Raw genomic sequence first — 20850 nt, forward strand, 5'->3', positions numbered from 1 at the left:
AACTTGTATCCTGTCCCATAGTAAGCAATTAAGAAATACTTGTTGATTGATTTAGTGGCGGATCTTCTTCCTCTGCTTCTTCTAGGTGAGAGAACAGAGAAGGAGCTCAGAGATAAATAGCCCCACCAGCTCTGACTGGTGTCCCTCTGAAAAAGGACCAGAATAAATCCAGGGTTGTGATAAACAAGCAGAGGTTTTTATTTGTTCAGTTTAATCCAGGCTCCCTTGTGGCCTGGGATCCACAACCCTCCTCCTTCCAAAAACACACACTAACAAGAGTCTCACTGGTCTTCTCCTATACAGGAGTGCTCTTTACTGAGAATTAAAATCCCTTGTCTCTGGACCATATGAAAGACCCCTTTCAACTCTGCACTGCGTTTTCGGGGTTTTTTTTTTTTTTTTGCTTGGGAATAAATAAATAAACAAAAAAAATAGAGGAGACTAAAATGAATGTGGCCTTGAATAAATTCCATTCTCTCCTCAGGCATAAGCAAAGGAGACTCATCACAAACCAAGAAATAGCAAAGCTTCGCCACAGAATTTCACTGAATGAAGAAAAGTGTCTTTTGAAACACAAAGTTATCCTTTCAACTAAAAAGATCTAAAAAAAAAAGAGGAAAAAACAACCCTAAACCTGAAATTGGCCTACAGCCTAAAATAAATGGAAGTACCAATGTGAATCATTTCTCTTTGCTTTGAATGCAGCAGAAGCCTGGCTTCCCAGGCAGCCAGCAGGGAACCACTCCACCCCCAGCAGGAGGCCCAGAGCCACACTTGCTATTTATTTCTCCTTCATCCCCAATTCTCTTGCTTTTCTACGTATAAGTACTGTCTCATTGACTCAGGGACAGAACAATTTTCACATGGAATCTAGCATGTCCATTTTCTAGCCCGAGTGCCCAACAAGAGGGTAGAAAAGCTCAGCCATAGGAATCAAGAAGAGGAAAACAGGATTGGTGGGTTACCCTACTGAATGATATCATATCTGGTAATGACTAGGTCTATTCAGGAAAGAGCCAGGGAAAGGTTCCTTTTTCCCTTACTATAGATCTCCAATAGCTCCTTATTGCCTATCTGGTCAAAGATTCACATCTCCATTTGACCTCTAAGGTTATAATCATCCTCCTCCATCAACTTTCCATTCATCTTACTGTCACCCCCAAATGGAGACCCTTTGCTCTCAGCAGACTGATCATCCTACCAGATACTCACAAGACAGGCTGATTCCATAGCTATCTGGTGGTCCTCCTACATCCGTGAATACCATCTTCCCTGCCCCTTGCTTGAGTATCCTATTTTCCTCCTCTTCTCCAGTTTCTATTCAATTCCTTCCCAAATAGGCAACACAATAGACCTGGAATCAGGAAGACTCATCTTCCTAAATCCAATTCCAGCCTCAGATACTTACTAGCTGTGTGACCCTAGTCAAGTCACTTAACCACCTTCTGTCTCAGTTTCTTCTTCTATAAATTTTATTATTATTATATAATATATGATAAATAAATATTATTATAATATTTAGAATATCATTATTCCTACCAGAGTTATTTTAAGGATAAAATAAGAACATTGTCAAGAACTTCATAAACCTTAACTATTTATTATTATTATTATCATTATTATTATTATTATTATTATTATTACCTATCCAGCAAACTTTATCTCTCCAATAAAGCCTTTCTGAACTCCTGGAAGACAACATCTTTCCTGATTGGACCCTGAGTAAATGGGGTATTGCTTATAAGCAGAAAAACAAGAGGATTGCAGGGAAGGAGAAATAAATAGCAAGTGTGGACTTGGGTGAAGATTGGTTAGAGCTGAATCCCTACCTAAATACTCCTCTGGACCCATTCCTTTATCTATAAAATGAGGATAATGCCAGTATTTATACTCTATATTGCAAAGGATTGCTGGGATAGTATAAAATGCTTTGTAAATCTCCAAAATCATAGAAATATAAGCTAATATTTAACTCCAATCCACATGCTTTCTCTCATCCCTGAATTCTTGTTATTCTTATGGTTAGGTTAACACAGGTTGGCCCTTAATTATCCTCCAGTTATTTCATGAATGTTAGTTTGAAGTTTTGGTCTTTTCCCCCCAACCATATGCAATGGTAGTTTTCAACAATCATTTCTTTAAAATTTTTATTTGGGACACTGGGTTAAGTGACTTGCCCAAGGTCACACAGCTAGGCAATTAGTAAGTATTTGAGGTCAGATTTGAACTCAGGTCCTTCTGATTCCAGGGCTGTTGCTCTATCCACTGCTTCACCTAGCTGCCCCCCCAACAATCATTTTTGAAAGATTTTGAGTTTTACATTTTTCTCCCTCCTTCCCTTACCTCCCCCTTTCTCCCTGATCAAAAAGCAATCTAAGCTATACATGTTTAACCGAAGCATTTGACCCATTCCATTGTTACTGAGTCCAAGGCTAGGCCACTAGAGCTAAAGACTATACCTAGGCTTGCTACATCTGTGAAAGACTGAAAGTTTGGGAATCTGGGAGCCTGGTGGGGACTCTCTGGACGTGATTTGGGGGCCTTTAAGCTGAACATTGGTCAAGAATTCCTACTTGGGAAAACAGGTCCTGCTAGACTAACCTAATTTACTCTTTTGACAGGGTAACTAGACTGGTAGATCAAGGGAATGCTATCGACAAAGAAGCTGAGGGCTGGAAGGGAGTTCGGAATGTCTAACCCAAACTGGATAAAATCACCTCTACTACACATCTGACAAGTGGATGTCATCTGATCTTTGCAGAACGACCTCCAGGGAAGGGAATCCCATGGGTACTCAAGACATTTCATTCTAACATTTGAGAACTCTTAAAGCTTAAAACAAAGTTTTTCCTAGCTTTATGTATAAATCAGTCTCTATGAAGTTTCTACCCATTCATCCTTGTTCTGCCTGCCAACTGGGGACAAATTGAATAAATTTGATCTTTTATCCACGCAACAGCCCTTTAAATATTTGAAGATAGTTATCATGGCCTCCCTATACCTTCTCTTCTTCCAACTAAATGTCCTCATTCCCTATAATGAGAGTTAATATTTATAGAATGCTTTAAGTATGGGAAAATAATTTTAAAATGCTATTTCATTTTATCCTCCCAACAACCCTGGAGGTAGATGGCATTATCACCCCCATTTTATACATGAGAGAATATTTCTGTCTGAGGCAAATAGAGTGACTTGGTTGGCTAAGTATTTAAAATTAGATTTGAACTCAGTTCTTCCTGGCTCTAGGACCCCTTCTTGAAACTTACCTGTCTTTCTTTGCAGGATCATTTGCTTACCAATTTCCTTCCCCAAATGGGGACTCAGAAGTGAGCACTGTACTCCAGCTATAGGCTGATCATCTCACTGGTCTAGTATAATATGTCTTTCTTAATGCAGTTTATGATTGCATTAGCTATTTGGACTGTCATATCATTTCGTTGACTCATGTTGGACCTGTTGAAAACTAAAACACCCAGATGACTTTTAGATAAATAATTGGCTACCTGTGTCTCTTCTATCTTCTACTTGTCAGGTTGATTATTTGAACCTGAATCTTGTTAGAGTCAATTAAACATTGTATCCTATGAAATATTGTTGGTTCCTGGTTATGTTATGATATTTCTGTTAGTTATTTCTCCCAAGTTTGTGTCATCTGAAAATGTGAAAAGTATGTTGTTTTTTTTTTTTGTCTGTTCTTTGGAGGTATATGTACTCTGATTCTTTGCTAGAGGACAAAAAAAGAATCTCAGTTATTCCTGGTTGTATTCCTAGTCTCCGTGACTTGGAGAAGGGAGTTATGTTGCACATAAACATTAGCAAGGGGCCGTAGTCCCAGCCCTAGTTCATGGGAAGTGTCCCAGCTACACAAGTCAATAATAAAAATGATAAACATCAAAGGGCCAAGTCCTGAGGCACTTTACTAGACACCTCCTGGAAGGAAAGAAGTGGGGGGGGGGAAGGAAGGGAGGGAGGAAGGAAGGAAGGAAGGAAGGAAGGAAGGAAGGAAGGAAGGAAGGAAGGAAGGAAGGAAGGAAGGAAGGAAGGAAGGAAAATGAAGGTAATTTAGCATGACCTGTTTTTGATGAAGCCATTCTAGTTCTTTGGCATCACAACTTCCTTTTCTAGAAGGTCACTAGCTACTCCTTGTATAATTAGCTATATAAATTTTTCCTGGAATTAAAGTTAAGTTCACTGGCTTCTTATGTTGACTTCACTTCTTCCTTTCTTTGAAAACTGGAATATTTACCCTTCTCCAGTCCTGAAAAATCAGTTTGTTGTTTTTTTTTTTGTTGTTGTTGCCATTTTTTTTTTTACAAACCCTGGGATGTAGTTTATCTGGCCTTGTGACTTGAACTCATTAAGGGCAGCCATGTGTTCTCTTGCTATCTCCATACCTATCTTGAATATCAATTCACTTATAATCATTTTTTTCTTTCCTTTTCAGTCCAAAGGTCAAAATAAATGTTGACCAGCATTATATCTTCTCTCCATTATTTACTATTCCATTTAACCTGAGCAAGAGTCCTTCTTTGTTCTTCCCTTTCCCTTAGTATAGTTTACTAATGTAGCTTTGTGTTTTCCTTTGTCATCATGTCCAGCCTGCAATAACCTTAAATCTTCCTAACACTACTTTTATGAGACTATCCACACTTTTGTATTCATCCTCTGTTGTCTGTTTTTTCTTTCAATTTCTTTTTAAAACTTAAGTTGGTCAATAACCCAGTGTACAACAGACCTCAAAACATAAATTACCTAGGAAAGAACTCTCTATTTGACAGGAATTGCTGGCACAACTATAAATCATATTAGAAAAAATTAGGTTTAGACCAATACTTTCCACCATACACCACACTAAACTCAAAATGGATATGTGACCTGAACATTAAAGGTCATACCATAAAAAAAATTAGGAGAAAAGCAGTGTATATATTATTCACAGTTATGGATAGAAGAGTTCTTAAGCAAACAGAAACAATTAAACAATTAAAAAGATAAAATAGACTACTATGTGATATTGAAAAGCTTTTGTACAAACAAAAGTAATACATCTAAGACAAAGGGTCTTAACTTGGAACTTAGATTTTTTAAAACTATTTTGAGAATAGTATTTCAATATAAATGGTTTCCTTTTATAACCTAAAGTATTTTATTATATGCATAGGTATTACCATACTGTCCAGAGTCTACCACACACACACACACACACACACACACACACACATACAATTTAAGAAAACATACTCTAAGATAAAAGGAGAAGTGGTCAATGGGGAAAAATCTTCATATTAAATTTCTCAGGATAAAGGTTTGTTTGGCATACAAGATATATAGAAAATCAAGAGAAATGTGTAAGACCAAAGTCATTCCTTTCTAAATAAGTGGTTGAAAGATATTTTTCACTGAAAAAAATTGAGGCTATTCACCAAGAGTTCTCTTCCCCTCTTCCTTCTCATCTCACAACCCTCAGATGTCTTCTGTCACTATTACCTATTTCACCCTTGTCTCAAAAGAAATAGCCTTTCTTCTTGCCAAAACAAGCCCCTCTACATACACAAATGTTCTCATTTTACTTTGCTTTTCCAACAGATTACTCCCTCTGTGATCCTCACTGCTCCCTCACTTAATCTCTCCATGTCTACTGGCAGCTTCCCTACAGCTTCCCAACATGCCTATGTTGCTGCTATCCTCAGAAAGCCCTTACTTGATCTGGTCATATTCAATACCTATGCTTCCATACAATCTCCTCCCTTTTGTGGCTAAACTACTTGGGAAGTTCTACACCCAGTGGCTCCATTTGCTTCCCTTTCTCTACAGTTTGGCTTCTGACCTTAACATTCAACTGAAGTGGTTTTCTTGGAAGTTAGCCACGATTCCTTAATTGCCAAATCCAGTGGTCTTTTTTCACTCCTCATTCATCTTGACTTTTCTTTGATCTTTGACAGGGTCAATCACTCTTTACCTTGACATTCTATTCTCTCTAGATTTTTATGATACTGCTCTATCCTGATTCTCCTCCTACCTATCTGAGTTCTCCTCAGTCTTCTTTGCTGAATCTTTTTCCAGGTCATGACTGCTAATCATAGATTTCCCTCAGGGTTTTGTCCTTTGTCTTCTCTTCTCCTTCTTTATCTCTTCATTTGGTGACCTCATCAACTCCCATGGATTCAATTATCATCCCTATGTTGATGATTCTCAATTTTATTATTTAGCCCTAACTTCTCTCCTATTCTCCAGATTCACATCTCCAACTGCGTAATAGATATTTAGTCCATAGATATTTAAACTCAACATGTCCAAAACTTAACTCATTATTTTTCCCCAAAAATCTTCCCCTCTAACTTCCCTATTACCATTCTTCTAGTCACCTAGGCTCACAATATAGGTGTCATCCTCTCTCAGCTCACTACTTCTCAATCCCTATATTCAATCTGATGCCAATTCCATCAGTTTTAACTTAGTGGCATCTCTTTTATACATCCCCTTTTCTATTGTGACACTGATAAGATCCTGATGCAGGTTTTCCACTGCTGCAATAGCCTGCTGGTGAGTTGCTCTGCCTCAAGTCTCTCCCCACTCCAGGCTATCACTTCATTCTAGACTATCCTTTGCTTAATTGTCAAATTTATAATCCTAAAGTATAAAAATCATTCCTAGATTCAATAAATTCCAGTGACTCCCTATTACCTCCTAGATCAAATATAAAATCATTTGGCTTTTAAATGAGCAGAGGAAGAAGCTAAAATATCTATACCCTTTGACTCTGAGATGGCATTGCAAGGCATGTAACACAAAGAGATGTTAACAAAAATAAACCAAAACAAGATTTTTATTTATATCAATATGAAATATTTATAGAAGCATTTTTTATGGTGGCAAAGCACCATAAACAAAGTAGATGTTCATCATTGGGAAATGGCCAAATCAATTTAAGACATTTAGGTAATGGAAAGTCACTGTGATGTAAGAAATAAAGAATAAGAAGAATATAGAGAAACATTGAAAGATTTACTTGAAGCAGCGTAAGAGTGAAGTTAGCATATCCAGGAAACAATTTATGCAATAGTTGCAACAATGGAAATAGAAAAAATGACAGAATAATTGAAAATAAATGCTGCAGAATTATAAGCATAGTTTGTCTCCAGTGAGAGCAATGATAAGATACTTCCTCCCACTCCTTTATAGAGGATAGGAATATACAAAGGTGAAAGGTTGCATATGCTGTCAAGCTTTCTTGATGAATTGATCATTTTTTCTGATTTTTAAAATCCTCTTTTTTTTTATTAAAAGAAATTCTTTGTTATTGTTCTATTAGAAACCAGGAGGTTCAAGATTTCAGTGAAGCCTGGAGGGATTTGCATGAACTGATGCTGAGTGAGATGGGCAGAACCAGAAAAACACTTGTACACCCTAACAGCAACATGGGAGTGATATTCAACCTTGAAGGACTTGCTCATTCCATCAGTGCAACAATCGGGAACAATTTTTGGCTGTCTGCAAAGGAGAGTGCCAGCTGTATCCAGATAAGGAGCTGTGGAGTTTGAACAAAGTACAAGGACTATTCCCTTTAATTTAGAAAAAAAAAACCAGATTTCTTATTGTCTGATCTTGTTACCTCTTAGACTTCTGGTCTCTTCTTTAAAGATAAGATTTCTCTCTCATCACACCCAATTTGGATCAAGGTACAACATGGAAACAAAGTAAAGACTGACAGATTGCTTTCCGTGGGGGGGGGGGGGGGGGAGGGAAGCAAGACTGGGGGGGGAAATTGTAAAACTCAAATAATATCTTTAATAAAAATAAATTTAAAAAAAGAAATTCTTTGTTATAAAGGACAGGAAGGGAAGGGAAAGCTAGAGCAGAAATTTGGATGACACAAAAATGAGTGTTAGCAATTTTAAAATTTCTTAAAATTCATAGGGAAATGGCACAGTAGATAGAGCACTGACCCTGGAGTTCAAATCGGACTTCAGACGCTTAAAACTTACTTAGCTATGTGACCTTGGGCAAGTCACCGTACCCCATGGCCTTGCAAAAATTAAAAAAAAATCACAAGGATATAAATGAGACAAGATCCCATTACTATAGGAAACTTCTAGGTGAAGATATTTTTTTCTAACAAAGAAGGCTGGCATCTTCTCCACAATTAATGGTCTGTGAGAGTTGTCTACAGAGGTTTAGTGACTTGCCCTGAGTCATATAGCCAGTATGTTTCAGAGGAATAACTTAAAAACAGATTTTTCTGATATTGAGCTCTTCTCTCTATCTGTTATTCCATGCTGCCTCTTCTGCTTAAAAAATTTCTATGTTTAAAAATTGGTAGAGATCAAGAATCATTTACAACTATGTCTAGAGGATGAATTTTTAACCAAATCAGGAATAAAAACAATTTCAAAGGATAAAACAGCTAAAATTGACTATATGAAATTGAAAGTCTTTTTTCAGGGAAAAAACGATAAATATAATTAGGATTAAAAAGCATAAGTTGAGCTGGGGAAAAAATCTTTGTATCAGATATCTGTGATAAGGATTTTATATCCAATCAAATTTATAGACAACTAACAAATACATAAGACCAAAACCTATTTCTCAGCAAATAAGTGGTAAAAGGATATGAACAAACTACGTCAGTCAGAAAATATTAATTAAATTCCAGTCACTGTGCTAAACACTCAGAATACAAAGAAAGGCAAAGAAACATGGTATCCCTCTCTCAAGGATCTCATATTCTAATGGAGAGATGACAAGCAAACATATATAACATATAATGTGAATTGAAGGTTATTTTATGTGAAGGTACTAGCAGTGGGGGGATGGAAAATGGGAAAATACTCCTATAGAAAGTGAGATTTAAGGTGTATCTTGAAGAAAGCAAGGGAAGAAACCAGGAGGCGAGGAAGGAGAGTATTCCAAACCCAGGAAACTATCATTGGAAAGACAAAGAGCAGGAGAGCAATTTGGAACTATATCCAAAGGACAATAAAACTGTGCATACCCTTTGATCTGGCAATACCATTGCTAGAACTGTATCTCAAGATCATAAAAAGGGGGGAAAGACCCCCATGAACAAATATATTTATAGCAGCTCTTTTTGTAATGGGAAAGAATAAGAAGAGGGGATGTCCATCAACTGGGGAATGACTGAATTAATTATATGAAGGTGATGGAGTACTATGTTCTGTAAGAAATCATGAGTGGGCAGACTTCACAAAAACTTAGAAAGACTTACATGAACTGATGCTGAGTGAAGTGAACAGAACCAAGAGAACATTATACACATTAACAAACTACATTGTGTGATAATCAACTATAATGGGCTTAATTCCTCTCAGCAGTTGGGTGATCAATTCTAGAAGATGTATGATGGAAAACAGCATCCACATCCAAAGAAAAAATTACGGAGTCTGGATGCAGACCAAAGCATACTATTTTCACTTTCAAAAACTCATTTTATTATTTTCCTTTTCCTAGTTTTTCCTTTTAGTTCAGATTTTTCCTTCATAACATGACTATTATGGAAATATATTAAACATGATTGTACACCTATAACCCATATCAGATTACTTCTTGTCATGAGGAGAGTGGAGATAAGGGAGAGTGGTAGAAAAATAGAATTCAAAATCTTGCAAAAAGGAATGCATGTAATTTTAAAAAAATAACATCACATAAAAAGAATAGGCGCAAAGTCAAGATATGGCGTATTGAATTTGATAAATCTCAAAAAGATTGATGTCATTAGATTGTAGAATAAATAGAAGGAAGTAAGAGTCAGAATACTGGAAAGATAGAAAGGGGGTATGTATAAGAGGTAATTAAATGGTAAAGTGAGTATAAGAAGCATTGTCTTGGAGTCAGGAAATTCCGAGTTCAGATTTGACCTCAGACACTAACTGTGGACTCTGGGTAAAACACTTAACCATTCTCAGGCTCAATTTCCTCATTGGTAAAATGGGGATAATAATCACTCCCAGGGTTATTGTTAGGATCAAATGAGATGGTATTTGTAAATGTCTTTGCAAACCTTAAAACACCGTTTAAATGCTATTTATGCTGATCTTATTTAATGGACTTTAAAAGGAAAAAAAAGGACATCTTACATTTGATCCTGTAGATAACTGGGACCCATTGGAGTTGATTAGTTAAAGGCAGGGGAGCGGAGAGGTGACATGGTGAAACCTGCACTTTAAAGCAAAGTCTGGGCTAGAAAGGCAAGAGACTTGAATCAAGGACACCAACTAGAAGATTATTATACTAGGCCAGGACCTAACTGTTGGGAGCCTGCAATGATGGTGGCTGTCCGTAAGAAGAGGGACTACAGGAGAGTTGTTATGAAGGTCAAATTGACAATACTTATGAATAGATTGGACATGTTGGGTGAGTATAAGGGAAAATTGGAGAGTGAGGTAGGGGCTGCAAGCCCAAATGACTAGAAGGATGTTCCTCAGCAGGAAGGGGAAGTTCTTTATAATTTTATTTTATTTTATTTTCCCCTGGTTATGTGTTAAAACAAGTTGTAACATTTTTTAAAAGTCTGAGTTCTGAATTCTCTCTCTTTTCATCCCATTTCCCTTTACTAAGAAAACAAGTTATTTAATATAGGTTAAAAATGTGTAGTTATGCAAAACATTTCCATAATAGCCATTAGGAATGGGGAAGTTCAAAAGATAGGAGTTTTGGGGAAAAGCTAATGAGCTCCATTTTGGACAAGTTCAGTTAAAGATGTCCAAGAGGCAGTTGTTCATGCTAGCACAGAACTCAGAAGGATCTCAAAAGAAGAGTTTTTGAAAATTAGCAAAAATGATATTGAAAAAATGTTCCAATTCAATAGCAATAATCAAAGAAGTGCAAATTAAGCTAGGTGGCACAGGGAATAGAGTGTCTCCCCATTTTACCAATGAGAAAATTGAGGCTGAAAAAGGTTAAGTGATTTACCCAGAGTCCACAGTTAGTGTCTGAAGTCAAATTTGAACTCGGAATTTCCTGACTCCAAGACAATGCTTCTTATACTCATTTTACCATTTAATTAATTGCCTCTTATAACTAACTCCTTTCTATCTTTCCACTCATCTTCCTGAGTTCAAATCTAATACCTTATTAGCTGTGTGTTCCTGGAAAAGTCATTTGCTTAACCTTGTTTACTTTGGTTACCTCATCTGTAAAAATGAGCTGGAGAAGGAAGAAAGATTCAAATGGTGTCAAGAAGAATTAAACATGACTGAAAATGACTGACAACAGGAACAAAATCAGAAGAACCCTAATATTTTGACAATGTCAAAATATTAAAAAAAAAAAGGAAAGCAGTCTAATGTTGGAGAGGTTTTGGAAAGACAGGCACATTGGTTTATTGGTTGGTTCTTGTCCTTCTTTGTAGAAGACCAAAATGACACCACTAAGTTAGAGAAAAGGTACAATGTGTCCTACTGTGGCTGATCAGACCAATATGAACTCAGAATGCTTTACCACAGGTTGGGCACAAATAGCCTATGTGAACACCTGGGGTGGTTACTCTAAACTTGGCATATCTCATGTTTTCTTTGAGCTTCTGTAATTCTACTTTGCTCCTAGAACACAGCCCCCTCTCTGATGAGGGCATGCCATGAGGATACTCAGTCCTGTGCCAATGTAGCCTTTGCTGCACCATCAATTCCAAAGTTCTGAAGAGAGACCTTGAGGGTATCCCTGTATTGCTTTTTCTGACTCCCTTGTGAGTACTTGCGCTATGTGAATTTTTCATAAAATAGTCTTTTTGGCAAGCATACATTTGACGTTCAGCCATTAGAGTTATGTTCTCTGAAATAGCATTTGAATGTTTGGCAGTTTAGCTCAAGAAAGGACCTCAGTGTCTGGTACCTTCTCCTGCCAGGTGATCTTCAGAATCTTCCTAAGATAATTTAAATGGAAGTGATTCAGTTTCTTGACACGGTGCTGGTAGAATGTCTAGGTTTCACAGGCACATAGCCATGAGGTCAGCACAATGGCTCTGTAGACCTTCAATTTAGTAGTCAGTCTAATACCTCTTCTCTCCCACACTTTCTTTTGGAGCCTGCCAAATACTGAACTAGCTCTGGCAATGCGTGTATCAACCTCAGTATCAATGTGTACCTCCCTGGAAGGGACACTGCCAAGGTAAGTGAACTTGTCCACAATACTCAAAAAATCTCCTGTAACTGATGGTTCCACATATGGATGATGTGGTGCTGGCTGATGGAGCACCTGGGTTTTCTTGGTCTTAATTGTTAGTCCAAAATTAGTACAAGCAGCAGAGAATTGAGCCATACTTTGTTACATCTCAGCTTCAGAGTCAACATTGAGGGCACCATCAACTGCAAACAGAAAATCGTGCAACAGCACTCCCTCCACTTCGGTCTTGGCTTGCAGCCTCTTCAAGTTGAAGAATTTACCATCAGTCTTGTAGCTGACTTTGATGATGTGTTCATCCTCAGTGAAGACATTTGAAAACATGGCTGAAAACATCATGCTAAAAAGAATGGGATCAAGGTCACATCCTTGTGTCACTCCATTGGTGACTGGGACATCACAAGAGTATACAGAACCCAGACAAGCATGCCGTCCTGTGATTGGCATACAATACTGTTGAACTTCTCCAGGCAACCACATTTTGAAATAATTTTTCTATAAGCCCTTATGACTGACAGCATCAAAGGGTTTGGTCAGATACTGTTGCATACAGTTCTGCTTCTGGTATTTTTCCTGGAGTTGTTGGTCAGCAAACATCATATCAATTGTTCCTTGACCCTGGCTCATGGGTAGGTGACCATCTTACAGGTGAGGAATCAGCCTATCAAAGAGTACACTGACAAGAATCTTGCCAGCAATGATTAAGAGGAAAAACACCTCTGTGATCATCACAGGACAATCTATTCCCTTTACTTTAATAGAGATGGGCAAATGAAAGCATCCTTGAACTCCTAGAATAAATCCTCATTCCATCTAAATTGGAAAATCTCAGTCAGCTTTTGTATGAGCAATGGACTCCCCACCTTGTAAATCTCAGCTGGAATAGAATCAGCACCAGGTGTTTTGCCACTTGAAAGGAGCCTAATGGCATTCAAAACCTCTTCTTCGGCTGGAACTTTAGCTAAGGAAGGATTGACTTTAACTTGAAGTCAGCAGTCAATAATTTCCACATTAATTGATGATGGTCTATTAAGAACCCTATACATAAAATGAGCTGGAGAGGACATGGCAGACTACTCCAATATCTTAGCCAAGAAAACCTCAAAGAGGACCCAGAGTCTCAAACATAGCTGAAAATGACTGAACAATAACAACAAAATCAAAACAATCCTGACATTTTGACAAATTGACAAAGCAGTCAGTGTTGGAGAGGTTTTGGAAAGACAGGCACATTAATTTACTGTTAGTGGAGTTGAGTATTGGTCTGGCCATTCAGGAAACCAATTTGGAATTATTTGAAGAAAGTAACTAAAATGTTCAAATCCTTTGACTCAGAGATTCTAGGAATATACTCCAAGGAAAATAGAGATAAAACCCCTTTTATACCAAAATATATATAGCAGCACTTTTTGTGGTACAAAGAATTGGCAATAAAGTAGGTACCCGTCGTTTAGGGAATGAATGAACCAGCTGTATCATGTGAATGTAACAGAACATTAGTGAAGTGTAAGAAATGATGAATACAGGAAAACTTAAAGGGATTGATAAAAAATAAAGTAAGCAAAACTGAGAAAATAATGTACACCACAACCATCACCATCATATAGTTAGCATTTAAATAGGATTTTAGGTGTGCAAAGCACTTTACAAATATGAGATAGATTATAACTTTAAACAGGAAAACCAAACAATTGAAACTTAATGCCATGAAATTATAACTGAATTTGACCCAAAGAGTTATCAGAAATGGCACAGGTGACAGAAGAGGAGGACTATGGATATGAACATGGCAAAAGTATTTTTTACTTTTTCAGTGTGTTGATTCCTTTTTTCAAACTAGTTTTTCTCATTTTAAAAATATTGTTTTGAATGATAACACTTTTGAAGAGGGAAGAGAAATGGATATATTAGGAAATGAAGGTGAAAACAAAAGATAGAAATTTTAAAAAAATAAAATCTAATTTGGTCAGTGAGTTCCTTGTGCATACACATTAGACTCTTTAAATGATTATCCTTTTGCTCCTCCTCAGAACTGTTTTTCTGTGTCTTCAGAATTTCATTCTTGAAAACTCTCCATCTCTTTAGTGTTTACTTTCCTTGGGGAGCTTTGGTTCACTATATCCCACCTACTCTTTCTCTAAATCCTTTCAAATTGAGAGTGTGTTTTGGACTGTTCCCCATTCCTTATTCTTCTTTTTCACAAATTCTGGAAATCCTGATCCATCTTAATTCTAATGCCTCCCTCTATTGATTATCTACAAATTATCCTGTATTTAGGTGGTTACAGATCCTATATATAACACAGCCTACATAGTTGCTTGCATGTGAGCTCCCTGAAAACAGGGACTATCTTTTACCTTTATCTTCTCAATGCATAACAGAGTGTCTGATACACAGTGGGCATGTAAATGTTTATTAAATGATTGACAATTCTTGCTTCTTAGGAGAAAATCAGATCAAAGATAAGAGTTGCCTTATTTCTTTACTTTTAAAAAAATTAATTTTTTCTTTTTTTAAAAATTTATTTAATATTTTATTTTGCCCCAATTACATCTAAAAACAATTTTTAACATCCATTTTTAAAATTTTGAGTTCCAAATTCTCTCCCTTCCTCCTTTTCCACCTCTTTCATTGGAAAGGTAAGCAATTTGATATAGGTTGTATATAAGTAGTCAAGTAAAAGCTATTTACATATTAGTCATGTTGTAAAAGAAAAAATAAATCAAAAACTAAAACAAAATAAAACAACAAGAAAAATAAAGTTAAAAAAGTTTACTTCAATCTATATTTAGACACCATCAGTTCTTTATCTGGGAATGGATAACATTTTTCATCATAATCCTCCCTTGGATTATTGAATTACTGAGAATAGCTAAATCATTCACAGCTGATCTTACAATATTGCTGTTACTTTGTACACAGTACATTCCACTTTGCATCAGCTCATGTAAATCTGTCCAGATTTTTCTGAGAGTATCCTGCTCATCATTTTTATAGCATAATAATAGTCCATCACAACATCACAATCACATAGCACAATATGTTCAACCATTGACCAATTATTGGGCATCCTCCCAATTTTCAACTCCCTGCCACCAGAAAGGAGCTGCTATAGATATTTCTGTACATATAGGTTCTCTCTCTCTCTCTCTCTCTCTCTCTCTCTCCACAGATCTTGTAGTGGCACTGCTAGGACAAAGGATATATACTGTTTTCTAGCCCCTTGGCACAATTCCAAATTGCTCTAAAGAATGGTTGAATCAATTCATAACTCTACCACTATGCATTTATGTCTTATTTCCCACATCCCCTCAACACTTATCATTCTCCTTTTCTGTCCTATTAGCCAATCTTAAAGGTATGAGTTAGTGACTCAGATTGTTTCAATTTGTATTCCTCCAATCAAAAATGATTGAGAACTTCTCATATGGCTATAGATAACTTTGATTACTTCAGCTGAAAACTGTTGTTATCTCTTGATCATTTATCAATTGGGGAATGCCTATTTTTATAAATTTCACTCAGTTCTTTATATATTTGAAAATGAAGCCTGTATCAGAGAAACTTACTTCAAAAATGTTTTCACAGATATGATTGCTAAATGTATTTCCCTCCATCCTATTCTCCCCACCTGTTTATTTGATTCTCCTTTCACCCTATCCCTCATCTAAAGTGTTTACTGACTACTGCCTCCTCCAATCTACCTTCTCTTCTATCACCTTGCCTTTCCATTCCTACTTTCCTGTAAGGTAAGATAGATTTCTTTACCCAGTTGAGTTTGTATTTTATTCCCTTTTTGAACCCAAACTGTTGAGAGTAAGGTTCATTCATTCCCTCTCCCACTTCCCTCTATCATCCCTTCAACTATTAAAGCTTTTTCTTGCCTCTTTTATGCAAGATAATTTATCCCATTCTACCTCTCCCTTTCCAATTTCCCCCAGGACATTCCTCTTTCTCATCTCTTAATTTTATTTTTTAGATATCATCCCTTCATATTCAATTTACACTTGTGCCCTCTGTCTTTATTTACGTCTTCTAACTTCCCTAATAATGAGAAAGAATTTTTATGTGTTATAAGGGTCATCTTCCTCATGTAGAAATGTAACAGTTTAATCTTATTAAGTCCCTTATGATTTCCTTTTCCTTTTACCTTTTAATGCATTTTTTCCTGAGTCTTATATTTTTAAGTCAAATTTTCTATTCAGCTCTGGTATTTTCATCAAGAATATTTAGAAGTTCTCTATTTCATTGAATATCCATTTTTGCCCTGGAAAAATTACTATACTCATTATAGCTGGGTAGATGATTCTTGGTTGTAATCCTAACTCCTTTGTCCTCTGGAATATCATATTCCAAGTCCTCCGATCCTTTAATGTAGAAACTTCTAAATCTTGTGTTATCCTGACTATGAGTCCATGAAACTTGAATTGTTTCTTTCAGATTGCTCGCAATATTCTGTCCTTCACCAGAAAGCTCTGGTTCGTTATAATATTCCTGGGAGTTTTCATTTGGGGATCTCTTTTCAGGAAATGATTAACAGATTCTTTCAATTTTTATTTTACCCTTTGATTCTAGAATATCAGGGCAATTTTCCTTGAAAATTGCTTAAAAGATGATGTCTAAGCTCTTTTTCTTTTAATCATAGCTTTCAGATAGTTCAATAATTTTCAAATTATCTCTTCTGGATCTATTTTCCAGTTCAGTTATTTTTTCCAATGAGATATTTCATGATGTCTTATAGTTTTTCATTCTTTTGGTTTTATTTTACTGTTTCTTGATATCTCATAAAGTCATTAGCATTCCTTTTCACAGTTGCAATTGTTAAGGAATTTTTTTCAGTTAGTTTTTATTTTGTTTTTTGTCTTTTGCAAGGCAGTGGGGTTAAGTGACTTGCCCAAGGTCACGCAGCTAGGTAATTAAGTATCTGAGGTCACATTTGAACTCAGACCCTCCTGACTTCAGGTCCAGTGCTCTATCCACTGTGCCACTTTAACCACCCCCCTCATTGACTTTTTACTTCTTTTTACCATTCACTCTGTACTGCTGTTTAAGGTGTTACTTTCTTTGGTATTTTTTGGTGTCTGTTTTAACAAGATTTTGACTGGTTTTTCATGATTTTCTTGCATCACCCCCCTTTTTCTTCCCAATTTTTCCTCTACCTCTCTTACCTAATTTTCAAAATTCTTTTTGAGTTTTTCCATAGTCTAAGACCAATTCATATTTTTCTTAGAGGCTTTGGATGTTGAAGCTTTGATTTTGTCATCTTCTACGTGTGTGTGTGTTTTGATCTTCCTTATCATCATAGTAACTTTTTATGGTCAGAATTTTTTCTGTTTGTTCATTTTAACAACCTATTTCTTGACTTTTAAAAATTCTTTGTTTTTGTTGTTGGGGCTCTGCTTTCAGGGAGGAGGGTACACTGTCCCAAGCTTTTGGGGGTTTGTGCAAATATTTTCAGAGAAATTTTCTCAGAAAGTTTTTAGAAACTTTTCAGTTTTCAGTTCCTCCAAGGTGGTATGATCTAAAGAAATGTGCATTTATTATTCTCCTGCTCTGTGAGTGACCATAGACACTCTTTTTTGCCCTGGAACTGATAAGATTACCTGATCCACTGCAGCTGCAAAATCTGATGTGCTAGTGCCACCCAGGACTGCGATCCAAATCTGAATATAGACAAAGCAACTGAGTGCTGCCCCCATTGCTAGCAAAAGAACCCTGTAATCTCCTTCTGATCAGTTATTCAACCCCTTACCCTCCTTGTACTGCTGCTGGTTTGCTGGGGTCAGGTCTGTGCTGAGGCTGGGTCTGTGTTGGTGCAGCCTGTGCCTAGACTATGCTACACTCTTACCTAGCACGAGAGACCTTTCCTTCTGACCTTCTAAATTGTCTTTGTCTGGAAAATTATTTCACCCTTCCTTTTGTGGGGGTCTATCTCTTCAGGAATTGTTTTATGGAATCATTTAAAGGTTCAGTGGGATTTGGGGAGAACTTGGGCAAATTGCAGCCTTTCCTCCATCATCTTGGCTCCACCTTCTATTTCTTCACTTTTTAAAAAATAAAATTATCTTTAAGAGAAACTTCTTTTCTGCCTTGGAGTCAGAAGGACCTGAGTTGAAATCCAGCCTCAGACACTTAATACTTACTTAGCTGTGTGACCTTGGACAAGTCACTTAACCCAATTACCTTGCCAAAAAAAAAAAAAGACAAGCTTCTTTGTCTTTGGAATAGAAAGCAAAAGAGGGTCAGGAGAAGTCCAAATAACTGAAGTGCCCCTTACTTCCATACTTCCATGATAGACATGATCTATTTCCCTAAGTCCTTCTCTATTTCTGTCTAGGCAGTCTGTGGCCTAGAATATTATGATGGCAACATCCCTTTTCTTTCTACCTGTATTGATCTTTCTTCAAATGTTTTCTACTGTGCGTCATTCTTCTGTTTCCTGGATTTCATTATATGAGAATAGCTTCCTAATATGCAATGCTACTTGACTCATCCTTCAGCCTGTCTTATTCCTTTTAAAGAAAATACACTCATCTAAAGTCATAGTGCAGGCACTGGTTCTCTACTATCAGATCTCAGTCATATCTAGGTTGGCAAATTTGTAATCCCCAAATAAGGATTTCTAGTTTATCTTTCTTATCAACCATAATTTATGCAACTATGTACAGATGTCTGGATCCATGGCTTTCATTGCTGATTTCTTTCTTGGATTTTGTCTTCTATAAATTTCCGAATATATCTAAAGCTATATTATTCTTTCTACATGGTAAAGTAGCTACTCTTTATGGTATTTAGTTTAGTATAACATATATATATATACACACACACATATATATATAGAGAGAGAGAAAGAGAGAGAGAGAGACAGAGACAGAGAGAGAGAGAGAGAGAGAGAGAGAGAGAGAGAGAGAGAGTTTTCTCTATCTCTTTTTCTCTTCAGGTCAAAGATTTATTAGATTCTTAGGATTATAGGCAAATATATTCTTTCTAGCCCTTGTTATGTCTCCATCCCTTCTAGGAACCTATCATTATTATATTCTGAGACATGATCAGGAAATCCAAATCCCATTCTCAAGTGTTATTGTCTTAACCAAATGTTCCTCTACCAAATATGCCTTTCCTCTTCTGAAGCCTTTGCCTTTGATTGGAATCAGTGACCAAAACATCACCTGTGTTTCTATGTTCCTCACTCCCCTCTTCATTCCCCCACCCTAAAACTTCATAGTCTTTAGCAATGCTCCCTAGATTCCTTCTGGCACTATCGTAATTTGTATCCATGTGAATCACCAAAAGTGGGTAGCAGTTATCAGGTTTGACAAGTCTTGGGAGGTTCTCCCTCATGTCCTGGATACTTGCCTAGGGAACATAGTTGTAGACCTCTATTGTTACTTTCAGGTTCAGAAAATTCTATATAATCTTTGTCTTTTACCTCAGACCCTCACAAGACGACCCCATTCTATAGATTACTCATTTCTGTATCTTGTCATTCCTTGGAGGGAAATCACTTAATCCTGAGATGCTTGTACCTCAGAAGATCCAAATCCTTCCTCTGGAAAAAAGTTCATGCTGTTTATTTAGTTCTCAGTGTTCAGTGATCCTTCCCTTTCTCCTTTTTCTTACACCCTTCAAAATTCTGTCACAGATCAGGATTCCTATTCTACCTCGCTTTTTTCCTCTTTGTTGTCACATTGAAATTCTTCCAATTTTTAAAGGAACATTCATTCTCCCACTCTCTTTATCTTCTAGAAAGAAGACTAGCTAACATTTGGAACATGGATACCAATTATACCAATTGCTTGGTCCTAGTAGAAAAATCAATATCCCACTGAAAACTCTTCCTGAATAGTTTTTAAGATTGATATCCTCAAGTCAGGTCAACTGGTGAAATCATTCACATAATTAGTACTTTTCCTGGACATTATATCACCGTCTAGTCCCGTAGCTTTCTTTTGTCTTAATAACTTACTTTTCTTCAAGTATTCTTTCAGCTCAAAACTTTCTACTCCTACACCTCAGATCTTTCCATCCTTTCCCTCCTTTTAAAAAATTTCTTTTCTTTCAGTTCAAGGACTCTTCCTCTATAAACTTCAGGACTTGTTCAACCCGAATCTTTTTCTTCCCTCAGTTTCAATCCCACGTCTATCTTCTTAAGTCCTCCCAAATTGCCCCTCCTTTGATCTCCTCCTTAAAATTCCAGATCCTCCAAATGTCCAGCAGAATTCCTTTTTCTTATTCTTCGACCCAAGTTTTTTTTTGCCTTTTCTCCCATGAAACCAGAAGTGCAATTATGACATACTATACACAGTATAACAGAAGAGTATTTTACAAAGTATAACAAACTACACTTGTAAAAAAAATGAAGAAATATAGGCTTTTGATTTCTCTTCATTAAAGAGATGTACATTCAAATAACCTTGAGATATCAGTTCACTCCTATTAAATTGGCAAAAAAAGTTAACGAAATTCAACATTAGCAAAACTGAGGGGACTGAAACGACTTAAAATATTTCTGCTACTTTATCTTGAAGTTAATTAGCTTAAATGTAAATATTTACCAAGCAAATTTATCTGGTTGTACAGTAAAGAGAAATAAATCAGAACATCCCTGATCAATTATTTCCTTCCCACCCAGTCTGACTAATGAAATTATAGAACATAAAGGGTGGGTAATAGAAACAACAAGATGGTAAAGATACATTTTGTGACACCTGGGAT

General features: G+C 36.6%; 1 protein-coding gene across 3 annotated transcripts in view; it reads right to left on the minus strand.

Moving 5' to 3' along the window:
• Window positions 1-20850, minus strand: part of NFAT5 (nuclear factor of activated T cells 5) — a 219312-nt gene that overhangs the window by 177459 nt on the left and 21003 nt on the right. The window contains exon 1 of one of the 3 annotated variants that reach the window (XM_074200355.1): window positions 3267-4435. The exons of the other annotated variants lie outside the window; for them this stretch is intronic. Coding sequence (XP_074056456.1) covers window positions 3267-3288 — 22 coding nt within the window. The 5' untranslated portion in view covers window positions 3289-4435. Of the gene's footprint in view, window positions 1-3266; window positions 4436-20850 lie in introns of those variants that run through there. 3 annotated transcript variants of the gene reach the window in all.

The sequence above is a fragment of the Macrotis lagotis genome, chromosome 1, assembly GCF_037893015.1.
Source record: "Macrotis lagotis isolate mMagLag1 chromosome 1, bilby.v1.9.chrom.fasta, whole genome shotgun sequence".
Taxonomy (NCBI): Eukaryota; Metazoa; Chordata; class Mammalia; order Peramelemorphia; family Peramelidae; genus Macrotis; species Macrotis lagotis.